At 41.1% G+C, this 22,240-nt stretch overlaps 1 protein-coding gene across 2 annotated transcripts in view; it reads left to right on the forward strand.

The window, feature by feature from the left end:
• LOC105262702 (uncharacterized) overlaps window positions 1–22,240 on the forward strand; it is a 196,090-nt gene that overhangs the window by 91,400 nt on the left and 82,450 nt on the right. For both annotated transcript variants that reach the window (XM_011298423.1, XM_011298424.1), the window contains exons 5-6: window positions 8,476–8,571; window positions 8,711–8,976. In XM_011298423.1, the coding sequence (XP_011296725.1) occupies window positions 8,476–8,571; window positions 8,711–8,976 (362 nt within the window). The remainder of the gene's footprint in view (window positions 1–8,475; window positions 8,572–8,710; window positions 8,977–22,240) is intronic.

Raw genomic sequence — 22,240 nt, forward strand, 5'->3', positions numbered from 1 at the left:
TTGTAACATAGTAAGTGTAATACCTCCCGACCACGCGTTCAGGGACCCCTCCTGAAGACCCCTTCCCACTAGTAAAATAGGAAAAAAAAATTTACTTTACCCATTTTAAATAATTAAAAATCAACGATGGCCAATGAGAGGCCTGCGTTATGGCGCGGAAGTGTGAGTGGTAGAAGTCGACTGAGATATGACAACAGTGTGTGAGAGATGTCGGGAAATGAGAGAGGTAGTTGAGTACCACTGCTCTGCCGTGAATTTCGGATTCACATGCATGTAGCATAGAGCAGGCATGGGCAATCTCCAGGTAGCTCGGAGCAGAGCCATAAACTCGAATTAGAAATCCAATAAAGTTTACAACCATTTCAATGATAAGGGTCTTAATATTAGCATAGTGGGGGCAGTAGTGGGGGCTTCACAGGTACTAAGGTGGGGAGTATCCCAGGAAGCATCTGGCAAGAATTTATCCTCCGGAAGGGTAAAACTTGTCGCGCATCTGATTATTTTTTAATGCACACATGAAAAAAAATTGAAATTTTTCTGATCGACTTATTTCGCTGATTTTCCTTTACTTGAGTCTCATTTCCCCTCTTTTCCTTTTCTTAAGCGTCACCCCCACTTCGGTTGATCTCAGCGGAGGAGAAGGGCCTTTACGATCTGGGTCATAAAGGCCCATCACCCGATACAATGGACTTTCGTCTACCCTTTGTTACGCACTAATAGAGGTCGGGAGCACGACTTGCTCTCAGAGCAGAGTTTGCCCAGCCCTGGGCTAGGGTATTAAAGGATTTGCTGAGGCCAAAGAGGAAAATCATTACAAGTTATAATAAGAATTTAGGAACCCGTCTCCCGAAGATCCGACTTTGCCCATGTTTGGTCTATACCATAAAAGGACCGCAGGTGAAAATACAGCACTCTCAAAGCCGCGTTATGATAAAAGATGCATCAGAGTGTCTGGAGACTGTTTACAAGCCCGAGGCATGCAATACTTGTAATCCTGATAACACGCCTCCGATAAACCTCCGGGTCAGCTGGGCGACCAAGCCTTGTTCTTCCAGATTACGGAAGAACACGCCATGCATGGACCTCCCAAAGTGTAAATGAAGTTATATTATTATTATTATTATTATTATTGTTGTTGCTGTTACTATTGTTACAATTGTGACGTTCATGAGTATTGTTCGGCGACAAGACTCTAATTAATTGAGAACGTACTTCTTCATGACTTTGACTTTTTCATTGATAGATACAGTGAGCTCACTGTCGCTCACTTACGCCGATCTAGGTCGACTAGTCTTTCTAATCTGTTTCTCCTACACTAGCTTCACGCCGAGCTCACAGGGGATTCGGTCACTAGGAAGGAGGTTAGTGCTGTATTGGGATGAATGCCATCCTTTAATAATCACTCGCGTACTGAATCGATAAAATAATTATATATTTACTACAACGATTAAACGACACGATAATAATTGGGTATCGAGTCGATATACGCGTTATTAGGCTCAGGAGTTTGACTGGGATGTTTGATCTTTTTCTGGTCAGCTCCCGATACTCTCCACCCATTGTGCCATATTTCCATTGTCCACCGCGTCAGTTAAAGAGTGCACCCTCGCTAGAAACTGGACTTTTATCTAACGGTTGGACTACTGATCACATGGTCCATAAAACCCCGTGAGGCTGCTGATGCAGTGTCTGGATGACAGGAAAGAAATCATCCTCCTCGTTTACATCATCCATAATTGTCTTTAATATTAGTGATATTTGATTGCTCAAAACCGACGTATTGTTTAACCCGACAGCGTCACATCATCATTGCTATTATTCTGATTATTATTAAAAGTATAATGGATGAAATTTGAACACATTAAATTTCCACTTTTTGCAATATGTAATGTTTAGGGCAGAGGTGGGCAACGTCAGGTAGGCTCCGAGCTGAATCCACAAAATTATTCAGGTTCCAATTATAAGCGACCGAACGTTATTACCAGGATTCCCATATATTTGTGTGGTGGGGCTAACATGGGGGAATGGCGCATCCGCGTGATTGAATTACGATGGCAAGATGGTTTGAATTTTTGTACATATTTGGACATTTTCTTTTTGATTAAAAAAAATGCAAGTAATATAATGGCTCAGATTCAACATCCATCGATGGAAATGAAAGTGGAATGCTCATGAACTTCAGAAGGAAAAATTCCATCGTCAATAATTTTTCCAATTTCATCATCACCAGTAATATTAATATATTATATATTAGTATATAATCATTAGTAATATTTCCACCTATTTGTTCAAGTCACTCAAGCCGGCCCAAAAAAGTTCAAAATCTCTGTGCTTTCGGAAAAAAATTTTTTTTTGAATATGAAATCTCGATAAGACGTGGAAGGGAAGTTTTTCAACTTTTTTAGAAAACGTTTGTGACCTCGATCGGAGAATAAATATATGAATAATTGCCGACGAGGGCAATATATTCAGGACTTTATTATAAATCAAAATTTAAGTAGAATTCCCTAGAATTTACGGGAGGACCTGAAACAATAAGAGAATGTGGGGGGGTTAATGATTACTCGAGGAGATCTTTGTAGAGTGGAGTTGATTATATTGTGACGACCTCGGTCGTCAACCGATGGCAATATTTTTGTTCTCTTTTTATTCTTTTTTAATAAGTCCGTTTCGAAGGCAAATTAAAATTCAAGTAAGGCTTCTGGAAGGCTCCTCTCGATCTCGAGTGTTAGAAAGGAAAATTTATTTATCCTTCCGGCACTAACAAATTTATTTTTATTGTCCCTAAATGCCGTTCGTCGGGGCAAAATCCCCGACATCGAGACGCGCCGAGAGTACTGAGGGTAGTCACAACTTCCGCGAAATCGGGGGCAGCCTACATGACTCCGATGACGAAAATCAGAGGAAGGATCCGGCGACAGCGTCCCTCTTCGAGCCCATGCAAATTACATGGACGCAAACGATGTCTCCAACCCAAGGATCCAACGGCTCCAGTTGCTGGAAGGACGTGGCTCAGGTCGCCTTGGTCAGAGAAGCGACCTGGAGGGAAGCCCCCTCCGAAAACCGACCAGCTGACGTCGAAGTCGTAACAAAATCAATCGACCTGAAGCTCCCTGCGAGAACGCCGGAATTTCCACGAATTTTCCACACAGCTCGTCGTCACGGTCCAGTTCGAGAGATTCATCGCTGAAAATTTTTATTTTTTGACAATTGTTTGAAAATTTCGGAAAAGCTATGTAAAATTTTTAGAGAATTATTGTTGGATTTATTGAACTTTTACCGACACGAGAGTCATGTCAGCTTTGAGTGTCATTGCTGGTCTGGCTATCAGTCTTGTGTACCAGTTCAGTCAGTTCGGTTTTGTGTACGTAAGTCGAAACCAGACACGCTAGACTAAAAACACTACTCCTCTCACTAACACATTCATCCGCGGCGGTTCTTACTTCCGATTTTCTACTGTACTTGTGTGTTCAAAATTAAAAATTTAGCTCAAGGGCATTTATAAAATGTTCCTTCTTTTTGTATAACTTATGAGTCAATTTCCTGGGCGAAGGTAACCATTGTATACCTGAGTATTTAGTCCCATCCAAATAGATTCCCACTAAAAGATAACCGTTCTCTCTCTCTCTTTTCTTCCCCTACCCCGGTCACGACCCCGCCGGCTGTAAAGATTGCCCCCTGACCACGACTGAAGAGTTTTTTAATACCCCGTAACCGCAACACTTTCATTTGTCATGAGGAAAATATCCTTACGTCAGAAATTGTGATAAGGGAGACTTTTCAGCCTCCCCGCTATGTCCTATGTAATTTACTCAATTAATTTGTACCAGAATTACGATAGTTTTTACACCACCTTTGGGCGACCTACTTCCCCAAAATAGCCTTCTCCCGCCCGCTTTCCTCAGTGACCTGACTCAGCACCCACAAATACACAAGGACTGTCATCTGTCATCGCGTCGACCTGCTTGGACTGCGCAGAGAGGATCCCGGAAAGCTCGAAAGAAGACGCCTTTGAAGTCGCCCGAGTACTACCGATTAGGGAACGACAAATAACGAGAAATGGGAAAGAAGCAGCGAGGATGATTGACGGCCATCAGTCGGATTTCGGCTGCTCTGGTGAATAGATTGGTAAAGAGTTATTTGATTAAAAATTAACGATGGCCAATGAGAGGACTGAGTTATGGCGCGTAAGTGTGAGTGGTAGAAGTCGACTGAGATGTGACAACAGCGCGTGAGAGACGTCGGGAAATGAGAGAGGTAGTTGAGTACCACTGGTCTGCCGTGAATTTCGGGCCGCCACGCATGTAGCGTAGAGCAGGGATGGGCAACCCCTGCTCTGAGAGCAAGTCGTGCTCCCGACCTCTACACATAACAGAGGGTAGACGAAAGCTTATTGTGTCGGGTGACAGGCCTTTATGACCCAAGTCGTAAAGAGCCTTCCCCTCAGCTGAAATCAACCGAAGTGGGGTTAATACTTAAGAACAGGAAAAGAGGAGAAATATCGCTGAAGAAAAGGAAAAGCGGGGAAATGAGTCAAAAATGGAAAATGTGGAATTTTCTTCAGCATGACATTTTTATTAATTTTGAAAGCAGACGTTACAAATGAAATGTAAAGAATGGCTGTTTAATCTCAGCGGCGAGGAACAAATTCCACAATGTCATGTTCCAGTGGTCCCGCAATTATTTATTCAGAAAATTTCTCTATTCAGAATCAACATCGGCCGGTCAAAACTGCAATGTTTGGTAATTTTTCCTTGACATATTTTTCGGTAAGGTCGATATTAGACCAAAAATTTAAAAAGCAAGCTGAAAGATATCATCAGTGCGGGAAGCTGAATTTGAAGAGTACCTTCATATTTATTTCAATGACCAATAGTTATCTTCATATTCAGGAAATTTTTTTTCCATGTGTGGATTTTTAAATTTCCCTTTATATTAATCGCGGCGGCCATTTTTCCCATTTTACCATTTGGCAGAGACGTCATGGGACGCTCCCCAATACGGTGACTGTGAGGCCCCCCACTACTGTCTCCACTATGATCGTACTAGGACCCTTATAATTGGCATGGTTATAAACTTTATTGGATTCCTAACTCGAGTTTATGACTCTGCTCCGAGCTACCTGGAGGTTGCCCATCCCTGCCCTAGCCCATTGGATCGATATCCGTAAACACGGCCAAAACCATTACCTTCGTTCTCGCACTCGACCAGCTCCGGGGAGTCACAAAACCGGAAAACCTTAATATGACCCCGGGAATGATTAGCAGCTCATCCAGTTCTTAGAAATGTGTTTAGGGCGCCATCCGATTTTTAGCAACGCGGAATCGACCAACCGCAACCGTATCTAAATTCGTAACTTCAAACTCCAATTTTCACTAATTATCCCCAGGATTTCTTATCAACCTAACTTACCTTAGCCTAGAGCTGTGGAGGTACGAGGGTACGGAACTGCTCGGTTGCTCAGTCTGTGGGTCGTGGAGAGAGGGGTGGATTCGTGGACGAGAGCATCAATTAGCAAAGTCGGAATAATCCCGCGAACCTGAAGCGGAGCTGAGGAAGTTATAGCGACGAGGACGGGAGAAAGGGGGAAAATAAAAAAAACCAGGTGCAATCGTTCTTACTTGTTTCACTATTGATCACAAAAAAAAAGACGAGATGTATCCAGTAGACGCTTACACTTACTGGAAATTGCTCAGTCAAAATCTGTACATAAGGCTAGCGTTAGTCAAAAGAGGAACCGATTGAATTCTAATTAAGGGAAACGATAGAGGGTAATGAAAGTGAATTTATTCGCGTAGTAGTAATTCGCGTAGAGAGACGGGGTCTAAATCTCACCTCATTATTCCAGGTGGGAAAGGTAGGGAACTGAAGGGAATCCTGTGCGAGAGGGGCGAGATAGCGTTGGGGTTCGAGTGAGAGAGAGAGAGATACGACCTTATAATTCTTGCCGATCGGCCGGTAGGGCATAAATTAAATTCGGTAACATTATCCGGTCGTTTGGTAACGACTGTATCCGGTTCGATAGCGTGACCCCGACCATTTGTCTCAATTAATAGTAACCGTAGGGTAGGTAGTAAGGCAGGTAGCGAAAAAAAAATAGTGAGGTAGCTGAAGGGACTTCCGGCCATAGGGAATCATTAGATAGCCTACTTCCCTGGTTAGGTAGCGTACGGTGGGGTTTTGGTAGAGAATTCCCCGGCCCCTCGCTAAATCCGCGTTAGCTACGGGAGAGCTAGACGTACGATAGTCCGCTCTTCACCTAATAGGTAGCGGATTTATTATCCAGAACGCGGTTAGAAAACCAGGTAGCTAAAATCGACGAATAGGTAGCTGGTATATAATTTCCCAGCTTTGTTATTGAATGGATTAACTATTCATTATAATTATTACAATTGTTATAATTATAAATTATTAATTAATTAATTAATTGCTTAACTACTGAATTAATTAATTAATTAGTCGATTTAATTTCTCGGATCGCTCGTAATTAATTGGACTAATTTGTTGACTGATTTCGCGAAACGGGGAAAATAACGGTAATTCGCGGGAAGTCGCTTTGTGATTTTGTGGATTCCAACCATAAAAATTTTATAACGGAAATGTATCACCTCCATGCCCAACCGGCTTTGAAAGAAATGAAAAAAAATATGAGATGTCACTTCTTTAAAATTCCATCAATGAATTATGAATCTAATCGTTTGTTTATTTTATAAGTTTTGCCGACTCTTGGCCAGATGGTACATTTTTTAATTTGTGAACCTTTTTCAATTACCTTGGCTTGACCACTTTCTGCAGCTAATTATTTTCATTTTTTTCTGCAAAAATTATTCGTTTTCATCGTTATGTGCAAATGGGTGAATTTTCAAATGTTTAACAATGGGATCAATATAATAAAAAAATCAACAAGACATGAAATGATGGAATTTAAATTTTTAGTTTCCTTGTGCTTTTTTAGGGTCAAAAATCTATTAAATACTGTTTCGGAAATGTTCAAACAATATTAACAAAAATGAAAATATTTTTTTACCAGTGTTTTACGATTCATTTGGTGCCGAAATATTCAGTTCCGAGTGATTTATTCAATGGAATTTCGCGCGGAAGTTGACATAGAAAAAAATGATTAATCGATATTTTTTAACAATACAAAATACAGCAAAAAATATCTTCATATTTTTCGGTCAAAAATTCACATTTTTGCGCGTTGACTGACGTAACGATACCCCCACTCTGACCTAAGCATCGTGGTCTCGCCCCGCCGACTACCTGCACAATAAAATAGGACCCATTCTTTTATGGTCATTGGCTTAATTGGGGTTGGGAGCTAGGTGAGCCCATTGAGCGTACTTTGTCCATGCCTGGTATAGACCATACGCCGATTCCGCCTTAAGCTCCTGGAGATATTGGAGTTTGTTGTCGTGAATAAATTGTGCAAGATTTACTGGACCCTTTCGTTTGCAACTGTCAGGCCCGTCGGTACAACGAAGCCTGATATCGTCTTCTTTGACTTTCAAGGCAAAGTCATCTACGTCAAGCCTGGGCAAAGTGTCCTGTCTGTGCTCACCTAGCTCCCTACCCCAATTAGGCCAATGACCATAAAAAAAGGGGTCCTATTGTATTGTGCAGGTAGTCAGAGTGACGAGAGCCAATGCTTGGCTCAGAGTGGGGGTATATAGTTAGCTCAGCCAGTCAACGCTTAAAAAATTTAATTTTTGAAAGAAAAATATGAATATTTTTGTTGATGTATTTTGCATTGATGAAAATATCAATTGGGCGATTTTTTTTCTATATCAACTTGTGCATCAAAGTCATCAAATCACTCCAAATTGACTATTTCGGCTGCAAATGAATTGGAAAACACTGGTGAAATTTTTTAAAATATTTGTCAACATTTTTTGAACATTCCCTAAGCAGTATTTAAAAAATTTGATTCCTTTTTACGCATTTCAGGAATTAAATGTTCAGCAGGTAACAGTCTTATTTAAATTTAAAAGATTTTTTACCTTAAAAAAGCACGGAAACAAGAAATTTGAATTTCATCATTTTATGTCTTGTTGACTTTTTATCATTATATCGATCTCACTGTTAAATCTTTGAAAATTCATCGTTTTTCAGTTAAGCTCGAAAATGCGAATACTTTAAGAGTATTATAAGCTGTGTTTTTGAAATTATGAGATGTCAAGTTTATAAGTCGAATTTCCGTGTCCGTTGACAAGAGTGTGCAAAACTTGTAGTACTCCTTTAGTTTTGCATGATACGTGATTACTTTCGTGGACTGATATTATTTAAATCAACAGAAGAATCTTATCATATTTTTACGGCATAAGAATAATATGGACTAAATTTTCAACTCATTTAATCTCCAATCATGTTTTCCATACACGAATTCTAAAACTGTTACATAATCGGAAGAAGAACTTTTAATATATTCTTAGAATCGTTACACATTGATAATCAATTCAATTATTCTAATTTCAGAGTTACTACATTCAAATCTTCAATGGTTGTTACGCATTCCTGCTCTTTATCGTTGTCATACCATTCCTAATATATGGTGTTGAAGTATTCTTCAAGGTAAATGCCAGAACCAATGCGAATGCTATAAAGTTCTGTTTATTTATTTGTGAAACAATAAGTAACTGCTAATTGCAACATGAGAGCGTAACATATTTGTATTATTTACACCTGCTCAATTCAATTACATGTCCCATAGCTGCGGGGTGGATCTGTGAATGAACAACATGTAGCTTCCATTGCAACGAATATCCGTATACCTGAAAAAATACAGAACGAGGATCCAGTTACAGCTAAATTATTTGATTCAGTACCATCTACATCCACCGTACCGGTGGACCTGCAACAAGTGGATACTTCCTTATTGCATCAGTCAAGATTCGGCTTGCTGTCGCAGGCCTCTATGCTATTCATAATTGTAGGATTCTTGTTCAGTGAAACGCTCAGTGAAAAGTGGAAAACAAAGTAAGTGAGAAACTTTTATTTTTAATTGTACACTTGAACATATTCCCGAAGTCAATAAAATTAAACTCACCGTTGTGTTTTTTGCTTGCATTAGTGCTTGCGAATTGAAATTATCCAAATTTCATAACCCCGGATTTCCTCAAAATCATAGCAATAATAGGGTTTTTGCAACGTGAATTTTTCATACTCGTCCTCTTGGTGTACCCTGTTCGGGACGTACTCATAATTGTCGGGTTTACGGTTGAAGGGTTAAATTTCACTGATGGGTTATAGGTATTTAAAAATGACAGTTCATTACTCTAGCTATGTCGTCTAACTTTCATCACATGTCCATTTGCCTCGAATACTTTATGTGTTATCACTTCACCGGTAAAAAATGATTATGGCATATGGGGTCTCCACTTTTTAATCCAGATAATTTCGTGCTTTTTCTCCACGCTTCCAGTTCATGAGGAATTTTCGAAGCAGTTAAAAATGGACCCTTGTCTGAATTGGAGTCATACCCCACTCTACAGCCAACCACCCTCACATGAGTAGTCATCAAAATAAGCAACACATTGCACTACTCAATTATTTACTGAAAACAAACCGAAACTTTTTATTCGGTATGGAGGGTAAAGAGAGTTCGGCGATTAGAGTGCACATGTAAACACGGGTAAACGATGTTGACGACACCATGCGGATTAGTGCGTCGAGGCGACAGAAGTATGGCCATAGTCTCTATACAGAAACAGATTGAGTTTACACCCCCCTGATTTCGATTAACACATGTCGGAGCCCAATTTAGATCTCAGCAATTGCGTTATTGTAAAATATGTGGACCTAGTGCATTCACAGGGTAAGATTTGTAGAGCAACTGCATTATACAGGCCAAGTAGTGATGTATAAATAACTGAATATTTAAGGGGCCGTTTGAGTAATTGAGAGGGGGAGGGCAATTTCCAGTCCTGCTTGATGCTCAGCCGGTAATTTTGGGTTTGACCCTTTATCGACCCACGATGGTAATTCTTCGTTTCACATGTTTGACCCATATATGGGGTAGTTTCGCATTTTCGGTCCGTAGATTTTGGGGGGGCTGAGGGGTTGGGGTATCAACCATCATGTGATGTCGATTATCTGTCATTTGATCTCTGATGTTTACCATCAATCATGTGATGTCTGATCTCCAATTTCGAATGCCCAATATTTTCATAGCTGAAAATCATAGCTTCAATCATTTTTCAGATGAACTGTTGGCGACGGATTTTTTTCTTTTATTCCACCTCAATAATATTGATAATTACACCGACAATTTAATTCATGATTTTGAAATTTTTCCGTCAAATTCACTATGAAGAGAAACTAATAAGAAAGATGAATATTATTTTTTAAATTTTTATCAAATGGGAGAATTCATTTTTTAAACTTCATACTTTTCTTTCATTGAGATCGAAGCGCGCACTGATTTCCACTCATGTGGTTGCGGGTGATTACCGGAGAGCACGTACACATCATATAAACCAAACACTCAGCTGCTTCGTTTCGTGGTTTCGAAGTGGAGTGAATATTCCATTGATGGAAAAGGTGATATGATACAAGAAGTATAATAATTGAAACCGAGAATTTTTTACATTGAATAGTGATGTGAGGTTTGTAAAAATGAACATGAGAAATTTTTGGAATCCGTGAATATATTTTTACATTTTACGAGTCAAAATGAAAAGGAGATTCGGACATAAAGATTGAATTACAAATGTCTAAAAAAGTTCATTAAAATCATTTTCATTATTTTCACACTTTTGATGAGGACTATACCGGGATTTTCGCGAATCCCGCACATTAAACCAATTTTGGAATATTTTGGCTCTCTTTATCTGCCATCTCGACCCTCCCCGAGAATTTCCCGAATCGTCGAAGGGTGTGGGGACAGGGGCCCGAGTGCTTAAGGTGTTAGGAGACCTGGAGAGAGGTAACGGTACAGGGCGGACCCGTGAAAACATTCCCAGCCCCTCTATGAGACTTCCTGGCACATAGCATAGAACTCATACTGGCGTATGAGCGCTCTATGTTAGATGGGTAGGCATTCGAACGGCTGATCCTTCGACGGGGTTGTTCGAAGGGGTCAGTGCCGACTTTCGAATTCGGCGCGCTCCAGGAGAAGCTAGTGTCAGGGATATCCTCCCTGAGGCGATGGCAGCCCATCCAGTCGTAGTCGAGAGTGGGGGGGAGGGGGGAGCATCGGTAATACTGCCCAGACTGCCCACTCACTCGGCACAGCCGCTTCGGCTGGCTCCCAGTGCGGACTACTGGCAGCTTTCTCTCTCTCCCTCGAGCCCTTGATAGGCTCCCAACGCCCCACATTGGTTTTCGCGCTCTCTAGGTGAGGGTTACGCTCTCCCTGGTGACAATCTCCGGGTGGGAGGAATACTCCCCTCGCGCGACGTTTGCTGGGTGAGAGTTTTACCCGCCCTGGATATCTTTTTTAATTTTGTGGCTACCCTAGTGGGCCCGTCACGCTCCCGATAGTGTGCAATCGGGTGAGCTAATCTCCGCGCTATCGGCCTACCGGCCCTCCACTATCGTACGTCGCTCTCTCGGCGAGGTATTCCTAGATGTCGCCCTCCATGCCTTGGATTCCCGCATGCATGTTCTCGGTATCCCGGACCGCCGTCTGTTCGCCTATGGTTTCGGTTATTAGACTCGCGTATCCGTGGACCCCGACCCTCTCACCACGACCTAGCATCCTGAGCGACCCCAGGCCTTCCCGCTTCCGTTCCCTTCGTCATCGGTTTTAGCCTCTCGCGGGTAGTTTTACGGTCACACCCCGGTTGGTGTAATTAATGGATTTAGGATCTTGTGTTGTCGCGAGGATGAGTTTCAACCCTACTTGTCCTGTTCCTTCGTGCTCTTGTTTTCGAATATTTAGGGATTTTCAGGTTGATGAGGTCAGCTGACCTCGGGCAAGGCAGGGCCCTTCACCACTTTGCCCCCGTTAAGTATTTTCGGTATTCGTTAACATCGGGCCCATAAAAAGTTAGCTGGGAACGGGCGAAGGTAATAGCTATCCTCAACTCCGGTGACGAGATCGGGGAAAAGTGTTACAGTACTCTGTAGCAAATGTTCCAAGTGACGCACATTCACTAAACCACTACTGGACGACTGTTCGCTAGCTGGCAGTCCACACTTTTATGACTGCCACCAACTTGCTCCCTTCAAATACAATACTCATAATTCAATAGGCTCTTGTATGGAGACGTATTGTCACGACCACCACGCAAATTCACAAGGCGATCGTCCTGATCCACAATCCTCAATTGCAAATGGTCTATTGACTGCACCATGATTGGCAATTAAATGACCTGAGCAGGTGTTTCAATGCTGTTATATTCAGGTGCAATGCTTGGGAAGAATTCGTGAATTGTATGCACACGTCAATTGTTAATGTAGTCTTCTGCAGTTCGATTACACTCAATACGTAGAGAGTTCATGCGAATGATGTTGGGATGTGTGACACATTCCTAGAATGTTGAATATGCTAAAACTTGTCCTTGAAAACCAGGCAGTCGTTCAATGAAGGCCAACGGCTTCAAATTTATCACCACATCCTTGGGTTCTTCAATCATTGTCGTGAACGTCTGATCATTTGCCCGTAAAGTGAAAGGAATTTCATACACTGGTAATTGATCTTTCAAAAAATTTTCAATATCAGTAATTTTATAGTTTCCTGTAGATATAGTCAATTTTATTACCAATCCATGTTTCTCAATGTCAAATTTATTAAATCCTTCATCAACATTAGGAACTGAATTTTAGGTGAAAAATTGGACAAGCCCACACTACATAATTCCTCTCGTGATAATTCAATGAGTCAGAAACAGCTTACCTCTAGTATAGAAGATCAGCCCGACAAGGTCAAGATAAATGAATCACTCATTATAATTAACGCTCAACCGATATAATTGTGCACTTTTTGCAGCTTTCTATCAGTTCAACTGCATGGATTTGACGACTCGTATAATCTGTCGCAACGGTGTCTTCTTAATACTTCTACGTTTTTTCCTACCACCATAGCCAGCAGTTTTTCTCTTTTTCTTCGTACTGGCACTAATGCTTAGTCCCATATTATTCCACGACCACCTCGTGCCAATCGTCTAGCCAATTTGGTTCCCGGACCACAATACTGGTAGCCCGGTATAGGTAATTCAATGGGTAATTTACTGATGATATTGTTAACAATTTCTTTACCCTTCTGCGTTTCCACACGTTTGCACACCACCATGATCTTGTGCAGGACTGACGTGCAAGTCTGTAAATGCCGTATATCTATGGAATTTGCTAACACTCGTCAATATGGAGTTCAAGCAGCAAAGTTCGAAGCTACCAGTCATGAATTTCGATGCGATTACCGAGAAAAAGAAAGATCAACCAAAAAATCGTCACGGCCTACCATTATCCAATACTGTACGTGCAATTATCTGTGGACTTTCAAACTGTAGCAAGACGAATGCCCTGATAGCTTTCATTACCCATCCTCGTGGACTGAGATTTCAAAATGTCCGCGTTTACTGCAAGTCCTTAAATCAGTGAAAATATCAATTGTTGAAACAAATATTCACAACAGTGAAAGTTATTGGTTATTTTCCATTTGAAGATTATGAAGAGGTGGTTGAACCCGACGATACTCATCCCAATTCTATCATGATATTTGATGATGTCCCATGTGAAAGACAGGATAATATGCGACAATTTTTTTACATGGCTCGCCATAAAAGTGTAGACTGCCCCTATCTTTGTCAAACCTATGCACGAATTCCAAAACACTTGGTGCGTGATAATACAAATCTGCTCATACTCTTTCGTCAGGATGAAATGAATTTGAAGCATATTTATCACGAACATGTTAATACAGACATGCCATACCCAGGGTTCGAAGATTTGTGTTCTGCTTGAACTTATTTCCATTAACAAAGACTGAATTCCAAGAGGGATGCTATCGACGAGGGTTTGATTGTTTTGTGTGTACAAAAATCAGCTGATGATTGGCGCTCGTGACAGTGTTGAATTGAACGTAAAACCTTCAACATGCGGCCAATGGTGTTACAAGAAGAGTCTGACGTATTGCATAATATTGCTGAGGCCAGCGAAGCAATTCGTCATAAGTATAACCCATTAAAGATGGACAAAGATATAGCGGGACGAGCTTTAAATGAGGCCTTAAAACCTGTAATTATTCGTCTTGAAAAATTAATCGATCAAGCTGCATTGTCGAAAAAAACGAAGAAAAAAAGAAATGGAAATATTTTTGTGACAAAAGAAGAGAAAGTGGAAGGACTAGGCGATTATGAACAGGAAATTACAACAACAAGTTCTCCTCAATCATCACGTAGTCATCATGATGATTCTAAGAATACGGTAGCTTCAGTGTTCGTAGATGCGACTGATGAATCATCTACTCAATCTGATGTTGGGAATGTTCTCCAGTTGTACCTCAACAAGTTCGGCACAAAAGAAGAAAAACATCTCGACTAACAATTTGGAGTTCGTAGGGTGGATGAACAATGGAAAATTGAAAATGTTATCGTGGCCTTCAATGGGGATGGAATGACTATTGGTGACAAGCAATTTTGTCTGGTATCCCTAATATTCTATAGAAATCCAGAAACATCGAATGTGACATCAACAGATCAAATGCACTATGGTGAAATTCTGCCTAATACGAATGCACATCGATTATACCATGCTGCAAACAAGACCCTGAGGTGCAAGAATCCAACGAAAAAATTTCTAAATATCATTGACCCTTTAATTGGACCTTACGAAAAGAATGGTAAAGAATTAATATGTGTTTATGGTAGTTCCAAGGACAATGTCCAGGAAAATGGATTATATTTACTGGGATAATCCAAATGAATCGGCGGATAGACTCCGATTGCTCGTGACATCTGAAGCTGCTGGTAACACCAATCACTCCAATGAAATGGAATTCTCTCCATTATTGAAGAACTACGTGAAGCTGGAATTATATATCAAAGTTCACACTTGTGTAAATCATCTCACTCTCATCATGAGTGTCGATGTGTTTGGACGGCAGTTGTCAGCGGGAAGATCCACCAGTTGATGGATTTAAACGTACTGCTGAAGGGAATTATAGTTTAGAACGGAGGAGGTTATGTGACGTTGGTGATCCATTGGAGGATTCTGATGGCGTTCCGCTGCATATTTTGCATAAACATCTTAAAGCTGGACGTGATACAGTTGTGAAGAAATTGGAAGCTGAAGAAAGAAACCTCAGGGATTTGAGGAGTGCATTCACTTAGCGTTTGGCAGGAGTTGAAAAAAAATTGGTGTACACAAACTTGCAATTTTCAAGATAAATAAACAAGAAAGTGGAAACCCCGAGTCGGACTATCGCGGAAGAACTTCGTCGGCCAGCTCGACGAAACTAACCAAAAAGACGCGTTGCGATTCGTGGCCTAGATGAAATGGCAGGCTGATCTGGTGGATATTATTAAATATGCGCACAGCAACAAAAATTATCGATATCTTCTAACTGTAGTCGATATTTTCTCCAAGTATCCAGTGGCCATTCCTATGAAATCGAAGTGCCAATGATTTTGTGGATGCTATGAATCGCATCTTGCAAGAGGGACGTATTCCAAAAAAACCCAATGTTGATCAAAGCAAAGAGTTTTACAATAAAAATTTTCAAGCTCTCATGAAGCAGCATACCATACGCATGTACTCGATCTTCAGCAACCTCAAGGCATCAATATGTGAACGCTTCAATAGAACATTGAAAAATAAAAAGTGGAAACAAATTTCAATTCGTGGAAGCTATAAATGGATTGATACTATTGGTGATTTAGTTGCGGTATATAATAACATGAAACATCGTACAATAAAAATGAAGCCTAAAGATGTTACAACCAAGAATGAAAAACCGTTGCTAAAATCAATTTCTGGAAACGTACGAGAGAAAAAGAAGGGGAATCAGCAAGTATCAAATTGTTTTCGGAAGAGGCTATACCCCCAACTGAACAGCCGAAATATTTACAATTTAAACAGTGCAGAATACCAATCGTATAACATACAAATTGGTTGATGGGAAAGATGATGGAATTGAAAATGGCTTCAACAAAGAGGAGTTGAGTCACGTCATGTATCCGGATCTGTTTCTCGTTGAGAAGATGTTGAAGAGAAGGGGAAAGAAGGAATACGTCAAGTGACTGCGATTTGATAATACTCACGACAGTCGGCTAGATTCTAAACAAATGTAATTTTGTAATGAAGAAAAACATTATTTGGAACAATTTGTGTGTTTTATTCAGTGTAACCATGAGGCAGAGTGTCTGTTGAATCAAGCAAAATTATTTTCTTATTATCATCATCGCTCAGTGCAAACTTGTTCTGTTTCACCATGTAAACTCGATGTTTTCGACTTTGAATCAAATGCTGAGATTTCACTAGTTACTTTTGCTGAAAGAGATAATTTTTATAGTCTTCAAAAGTAATTGTTCTCAGCGTTGCATCTTTCACACCCTTGGCTCGTTTATTCTCTCGCACATCACCCAACACCCTAAAAGTGTAATGCTTGGCACGCAGACCCACAAAATCAGTCATAATTTTACCATTACATTCGTCCTTCATTAAACCTTTCAGTTTTTTATTCACTTTTGGTATTTGATAAACATTCTCTGCTGGGTGGTCGGAAGTGTCAAATTTCGAAATATCTCTTTTGATGAAGTCATGAATGTCGGGAACTGATATAAAAGGCTGTCTGTGTCTATGTACATTAATTTAGATTGCCTTCCAAACTCACGTTTCCACATCATTATCGTCGAAATAGCAAATGTAAATTTTTGACAAGTCCAAGATTGCAAATCTAATGTAAATTGGTTTATTGAACCGGATTAGAACTCGTTTCAGCTCAATGATCATCATATTATCATCGGGAATTAAACTGCTGTGCAAATTTGGTTGGGCAATCTAGGGTCTCGCACCATACCTTCCATCCCCCTTGGCGATCACGTTGACATGCGTGTGCTTTCTCACGTTTTCCATATTTTTGCCAAACACCGCATTGTTCATTAACTCGAAAAAATTCATTTCACATTAATTTATCGATTTGGTTCGCATCTCTGTATTTAAGCCGATATTTAAGGCATGCTGCTTGCTTGAATTTTAAGATTCGGTAGATCTTTGTTAATTGCATCCAATCGGCGAATCATCAGGAACATTGCGGACATTGAATCCTTCGATATTTTCCCACTGAAATGCAGTCAAGTGCAAGTGCTGACTCATGACTGGTCCGGATAAATTGTTGACATCAAAGCACATGAGATCGGACTCTTCGTTTGCATTATAATTCTCACCCATATATCAATTATTGGCATGAGCATAGCGATTTGTGCTTTGCGCCACAAGACCTCGGATCCCTTTCTCAATAAATAAGAGCTTATCAACCTCTGTAAAAAGTTCAGTTTCCACTGTAGTGGATTTTAGCATTGTATCAAATGCCAATCCAGGTGCTGTGTAGTAGTGCAGTGAGTCGAGTTTGTAGAGTGAGAAACACCTTTTCAAAATTTTCAAAAATGTCAGCCGAGAGAGGAACATCCGTTTTTATGTAGATATCGGAATATTCACCACGTGTTGTGATATTAAATTTCTTCTAAACTTCCTGCGAATGAGCATAAACTTCCTCTGAAATTTCTTGATTGTTAGTGTGGAATAAAAAGCTGCCCTCGATGATAATTCTCCATCATTCAATTTATCCCAATTATCCAAATATTCATTAGGAAATACACCCTTCCGCATTAATAAATGGAATTGCTGAGCGTTGCAATGTGCTCGTGTAATTGTTTTATCTCCATCAGTCAAGTCGGAGGCCAATTTTGTCAGACTACTAGCCATCAATCGAAATTAATCAATAAATCTTAGGTTGCGTTTTCTTTGTGGAATAGATTTCTTGAATGAAATGTACTTTTCTTTTATTGGAGACAGCAACTCGATAGATCCATTGAACTCCTTCACCACATCCAAAATTATAAAATGAGCATCATTTCTCGAAGGATTGTGAAGAATCAGTGGTATTTCATGTGAATCTGCGTAGTTGACATTGCATTCGGCATGCGCAGCTCCACGATACTTACCTGTGAAGTGGCAATGATCTCTATGTTTAATGTCATTAAATGAATGCCCCCTCACATCTCTGACACACATGGGCTGCTGAGGTACAATTGTTCTTAGTTTATCATTTACCATCACCCCGATTTTCTTTAATTCATCCATGAACCATCCAATACATTCACTTCCATGTTTAATTTCAAAGCGAGATAAATCCCTACCGAAGGAACACTGCAAGTACAAGGCACTGTATGGAATAAGTTTTTGATGCAATCTGTCATCACCGTCATCACTGAGTTGTAGAATACACTCGAGGTCAGCGTCAATCGTGAATGGTACAGCCACCTTATATCTGTGATTTTCAAATTTTAAGATCTTCATCTCTTCCGATGGTAATAGTATATTATGCAACACGTGCGTAATATATTTTTTGTCTCGTGGGGGATTTGTAACACTAGCCGAAGGCGAGTTTTACAACCCCACGAGTCGAAAAATATATTACGCACGCGTTTCATACAAAATTTTATGTCATTGCGCCCGGAATCCGCGATTTAATCGAGCGAAGCGAGGTTAGAATCGCGTGATTACGGGCACCGATGGCATACAACTATTTTGCACTTATTGATATTGAAACAAGTCTATGACTCTCATAATTTTTCTCCGTGTGAAACTGACACCAAAGCCGATCACAAAGCCACATACGGTGTGCAAACCGAAGATTTGCTCGCCCCCAAGTCATGAGAGATCTCCTATCCATGTAAAGTAATAAATCGGTTGAACATCAGCTGCAACATGCATATCCAAACAAGAGGAGTAAATGAATGGTGGATATGCGAGAGTTCATCGTGCTGAGGTAGAAAGGGACAATTTCCTGCTCACTATTCACTCCACATCCAATTCCATAAACATTAATTGCAAGGTCATTCTTTTTTTCAAATTTTGGAATATCTCTCAAGGTGATGGGGAAGCGAATGTCTGTGTAATCAAACATCTTCCGGCTGTGGGGAAGAGTTGCAGTGGCATAATCAGGATATGATGAAGTAGCACATCGATTACTTGTTGCTGGATAAAGAGCAGCGATAACTGACCACAAAAAAAAAATTCATCCGAATTGTTTACAAAAGCTTTTTCATATTAAATATCATAGGGCAGCTCGTTGTACGTTGAGGAGGTTGTGGGCTAGAGGAACTCCGTTCGTGAAACCTTCCGGGGATGAACAGTCTGGCTGCGAGTGTCAGCACCCAAAGGGAGGGATCCCTGAGGTAGTTTTCAGGTACGTTTAAGGGTGGAAGGTCAGTAAGGGTGTCACGATCAACACCCCACTGAACTGCCGATTGTGTTTGTTGCGTAGGGTACTTTTCGGTAGCAATTTGTTGTCCACGGATCCCCGGGGAGACAGCCGGGAAGACTAGCCGCGATAATCGCGTAAGGGTAGAAATTGGAAAATTTATTTTTCCCCCATTCAAAGTTGAATGGGGAGGTTTAGCGCGCTGGGCGACGCTGTCGCCGCCGCAGCTAATCCACCAGAACTAACGTCCTGGCGAGGCTAGAGTTCCGCCATCTTTTTGGCAGTTATCGCCAGGACGCGAGAGTGATAGGAGAGTTTTCCACGAGCCCACTACTAGACACGATGGGAGGATCCCACCCCGGGCACAAAACTCGTGCCAAGGTGAGAGAAAATTCTGATTAGTTTTTCCCAGTCACCCCGTTGACTGGAGACCCGTTTTGTGATTTGCGGGTGATAAAATATCCCGTTCGATCAACGGATTGAACGGCGTTTTCCCTTCGTCGAGGTGTTCGCGAGTTTTTACTCGGAAACCACAGCCGATCGCGTGTGGAGGGTTCGCTCATCTCCAGGGGACCGTCCCCGTGGGAGTTTGATGGTCACAGGGCAAAAATTCCGGTAAAAACCCCGGGGGAAATCGTCGAAAACCCTCGTGGAACATGAGGATTTTTTTCGCTCGGCCTTGACCAAGCATACGTACCGTCGAGGCCTTGGGTATTTCCCCCACTACGCATCGCTTACCGTTGAGCGAGAACTCTGACTCAACGGCATTTCAAAATTCCTGTTTCGGAAAACGGAGATATCTCAATCCCCGTACACGGTGGAAATCCTCAATTTCAGGAGGATGTGCGTGAGTTATCCCTCTCGGGTGAAGTTTATTCGGGCTTGATCGGGTGACCCGTTACCGCCCTGAAAAATTAAAACCATTTAAAACTTATCCTCACGCGTACCGTGCACGTTAAGCGTAGCGCTGTCTCTCTCGCGTCCTATCCCCATCTCTCTCTCTCTCTCTCTCTCTCTTTCACGCCCTCTCCGAGGATTTTTCGGTGATTTGCCCGCTTTGGGTATAATCAACGACCCTTCCATAGTCTACCTCGATAGCTTGATTTACCCCTCACCTCTAACATCCCCAATTTGTCATTTCTTTTTGGGGTTAGACGGGGCTGGGAGAATTCCCGAACCTCCCTAGAGGCTTTGAGGACCTACGTGGAGACTTTTCATGTTGAATTAGCTTTATCTTTAATTATCTCGACGGGGCCTTTGGATAATTTTGCGAAATTCCGAGCCTCATTCGATTGCCCGCTGAATGAATTGGGGGTCTTTTTCGATTCTACCGTTGGCCTCAGCCAACTGGGAAAAATCCCGAACCGCCCCCGAGGTCTCGCGGAGTCACGTAGAAGTTCTTTTTTGTTCCGGTTTGAACAAATAGCACGTAATTCAAAGGGGCCTCCGAACCTTTTGGGACATCCCGAGCATCGTCAGATGCCTGGCGGCCTGATTAAGTTTTCCGTTTTTTTTTGTACCGTTGACCTCGGTCAACTGGGAAGAACTTCAGACATTGTTGAAGTCGTCGACTCCACAGTTGATCGAAATAATTCGATAGAATATATTTTTTTTCTTGTATTTTTCTCGTTTATTTTGGGCTATTTTTGCCCTTTTTCCCAAATCCACCGCTCTCTCCATGACCTAATATACTGACCAACGCAGCCATCCGTTACGTCTCTCTTAATCTCTCGCTGACCTAGATTAAGTCAGTTTTAGGGTACCGTTTTTCATTTTTCGTTAACTTAAACTTCGAGTTGCTGATTTCTCGACTTCAGAAAATTAGCTGGCGTACCGGCAACCTTTTTAGGTCCCGATTTTTGTCCGTTTTTTTTTGTATCGGCGAGGAGGCCATAGGAAAGAAGGGCGAAGGTGACAGGCATTTTCGGTCGTTAGAAAATGTCACGTCACACCTTAAATCCTGGCAATTGTAGAGAGAAGTGTATTTTTTTCGCTAATTGATAGATGATTTCGTCCTCTCAAAACTCGAGTATAAAATTTAATATAGTAAGCACATCGATCAATGCATTGTTGAATGTCATGAGATTGTGCATTCTGATAGGCATGTTGGAAAATTTTTATTATTCTGGAACAGCGCACAATGCTGCTGCACTCCATCTTCAAGTGAAAATAACCAACCCCAGGAAAATTCAGATCAATTTATATGATTGCTTGCTAGTGTTTCAGTAGGTTCCATTTATTGCAACCTCCCCTCAATTTCTAAACCTTGGAAAGGGTTGAGTTTCTACACAAAATTTTTCAGGTGGATCGTTTCATCCATCAATTTCTCAGAACCCTGAGAACCGTTACGTTTCGGCCAAAAATTTAACCGTTGGGTGTCGATGGTTTGCATTCCTAAGAATTGCTTTTCATTTGAAATTACAAATGGTGATGGTCTTCCTTCTCTACTTGCGAAGAGCCTATAAATAGCTAGAGTAAATCGACTGATTGATCATTCAGTCACCAACTTACAAGTGCAGGAACACAAAGTGTGCAAAGACGAAGTGAATTGAACAGAAAAATAATAATCAAAATGAGGAATCAAGCCCTGGATCTCGATGACATCACCAAAATTGCAACTGGAGGGAATTCCTTGCCAACCAAACATCGAGCAGAGATGACACTTAACCAAAAGTATTTAGTCACCCATCTGAAGGTGGTCTCCACTAAATTTGGCTCTAACGTGTTTGTTGCTCTGAATGATAAGTTCATCATGTATCTGCCGCCACGATTGTCCAACACCTTTCAACAGGCTCCCTCCAAGCTGGAAAGATATCGAGACTCTAACCGTCTACAAATTACCTTTCTGAAAGGAGAGTTCAACCCTCTTCAGTG

The sequence above is a fragment of the Fopius arisanus genome, unplaced genomic scaffold, assembly GCF_000806365.1.
Source record: "Fopius arisanus strain USDA-PBARC FA_bdor unplaced genomic scaffold, ASM80636v1 scaffold00010, whole genome shotgun sequence".
In the NCBI taxonomy this organism is placed as follows: Eukaryota; Metazoa; Arthropoda; class Insecta; order Hymenoptera; family Braconidae; genus Fopius; species Fopius arisanus.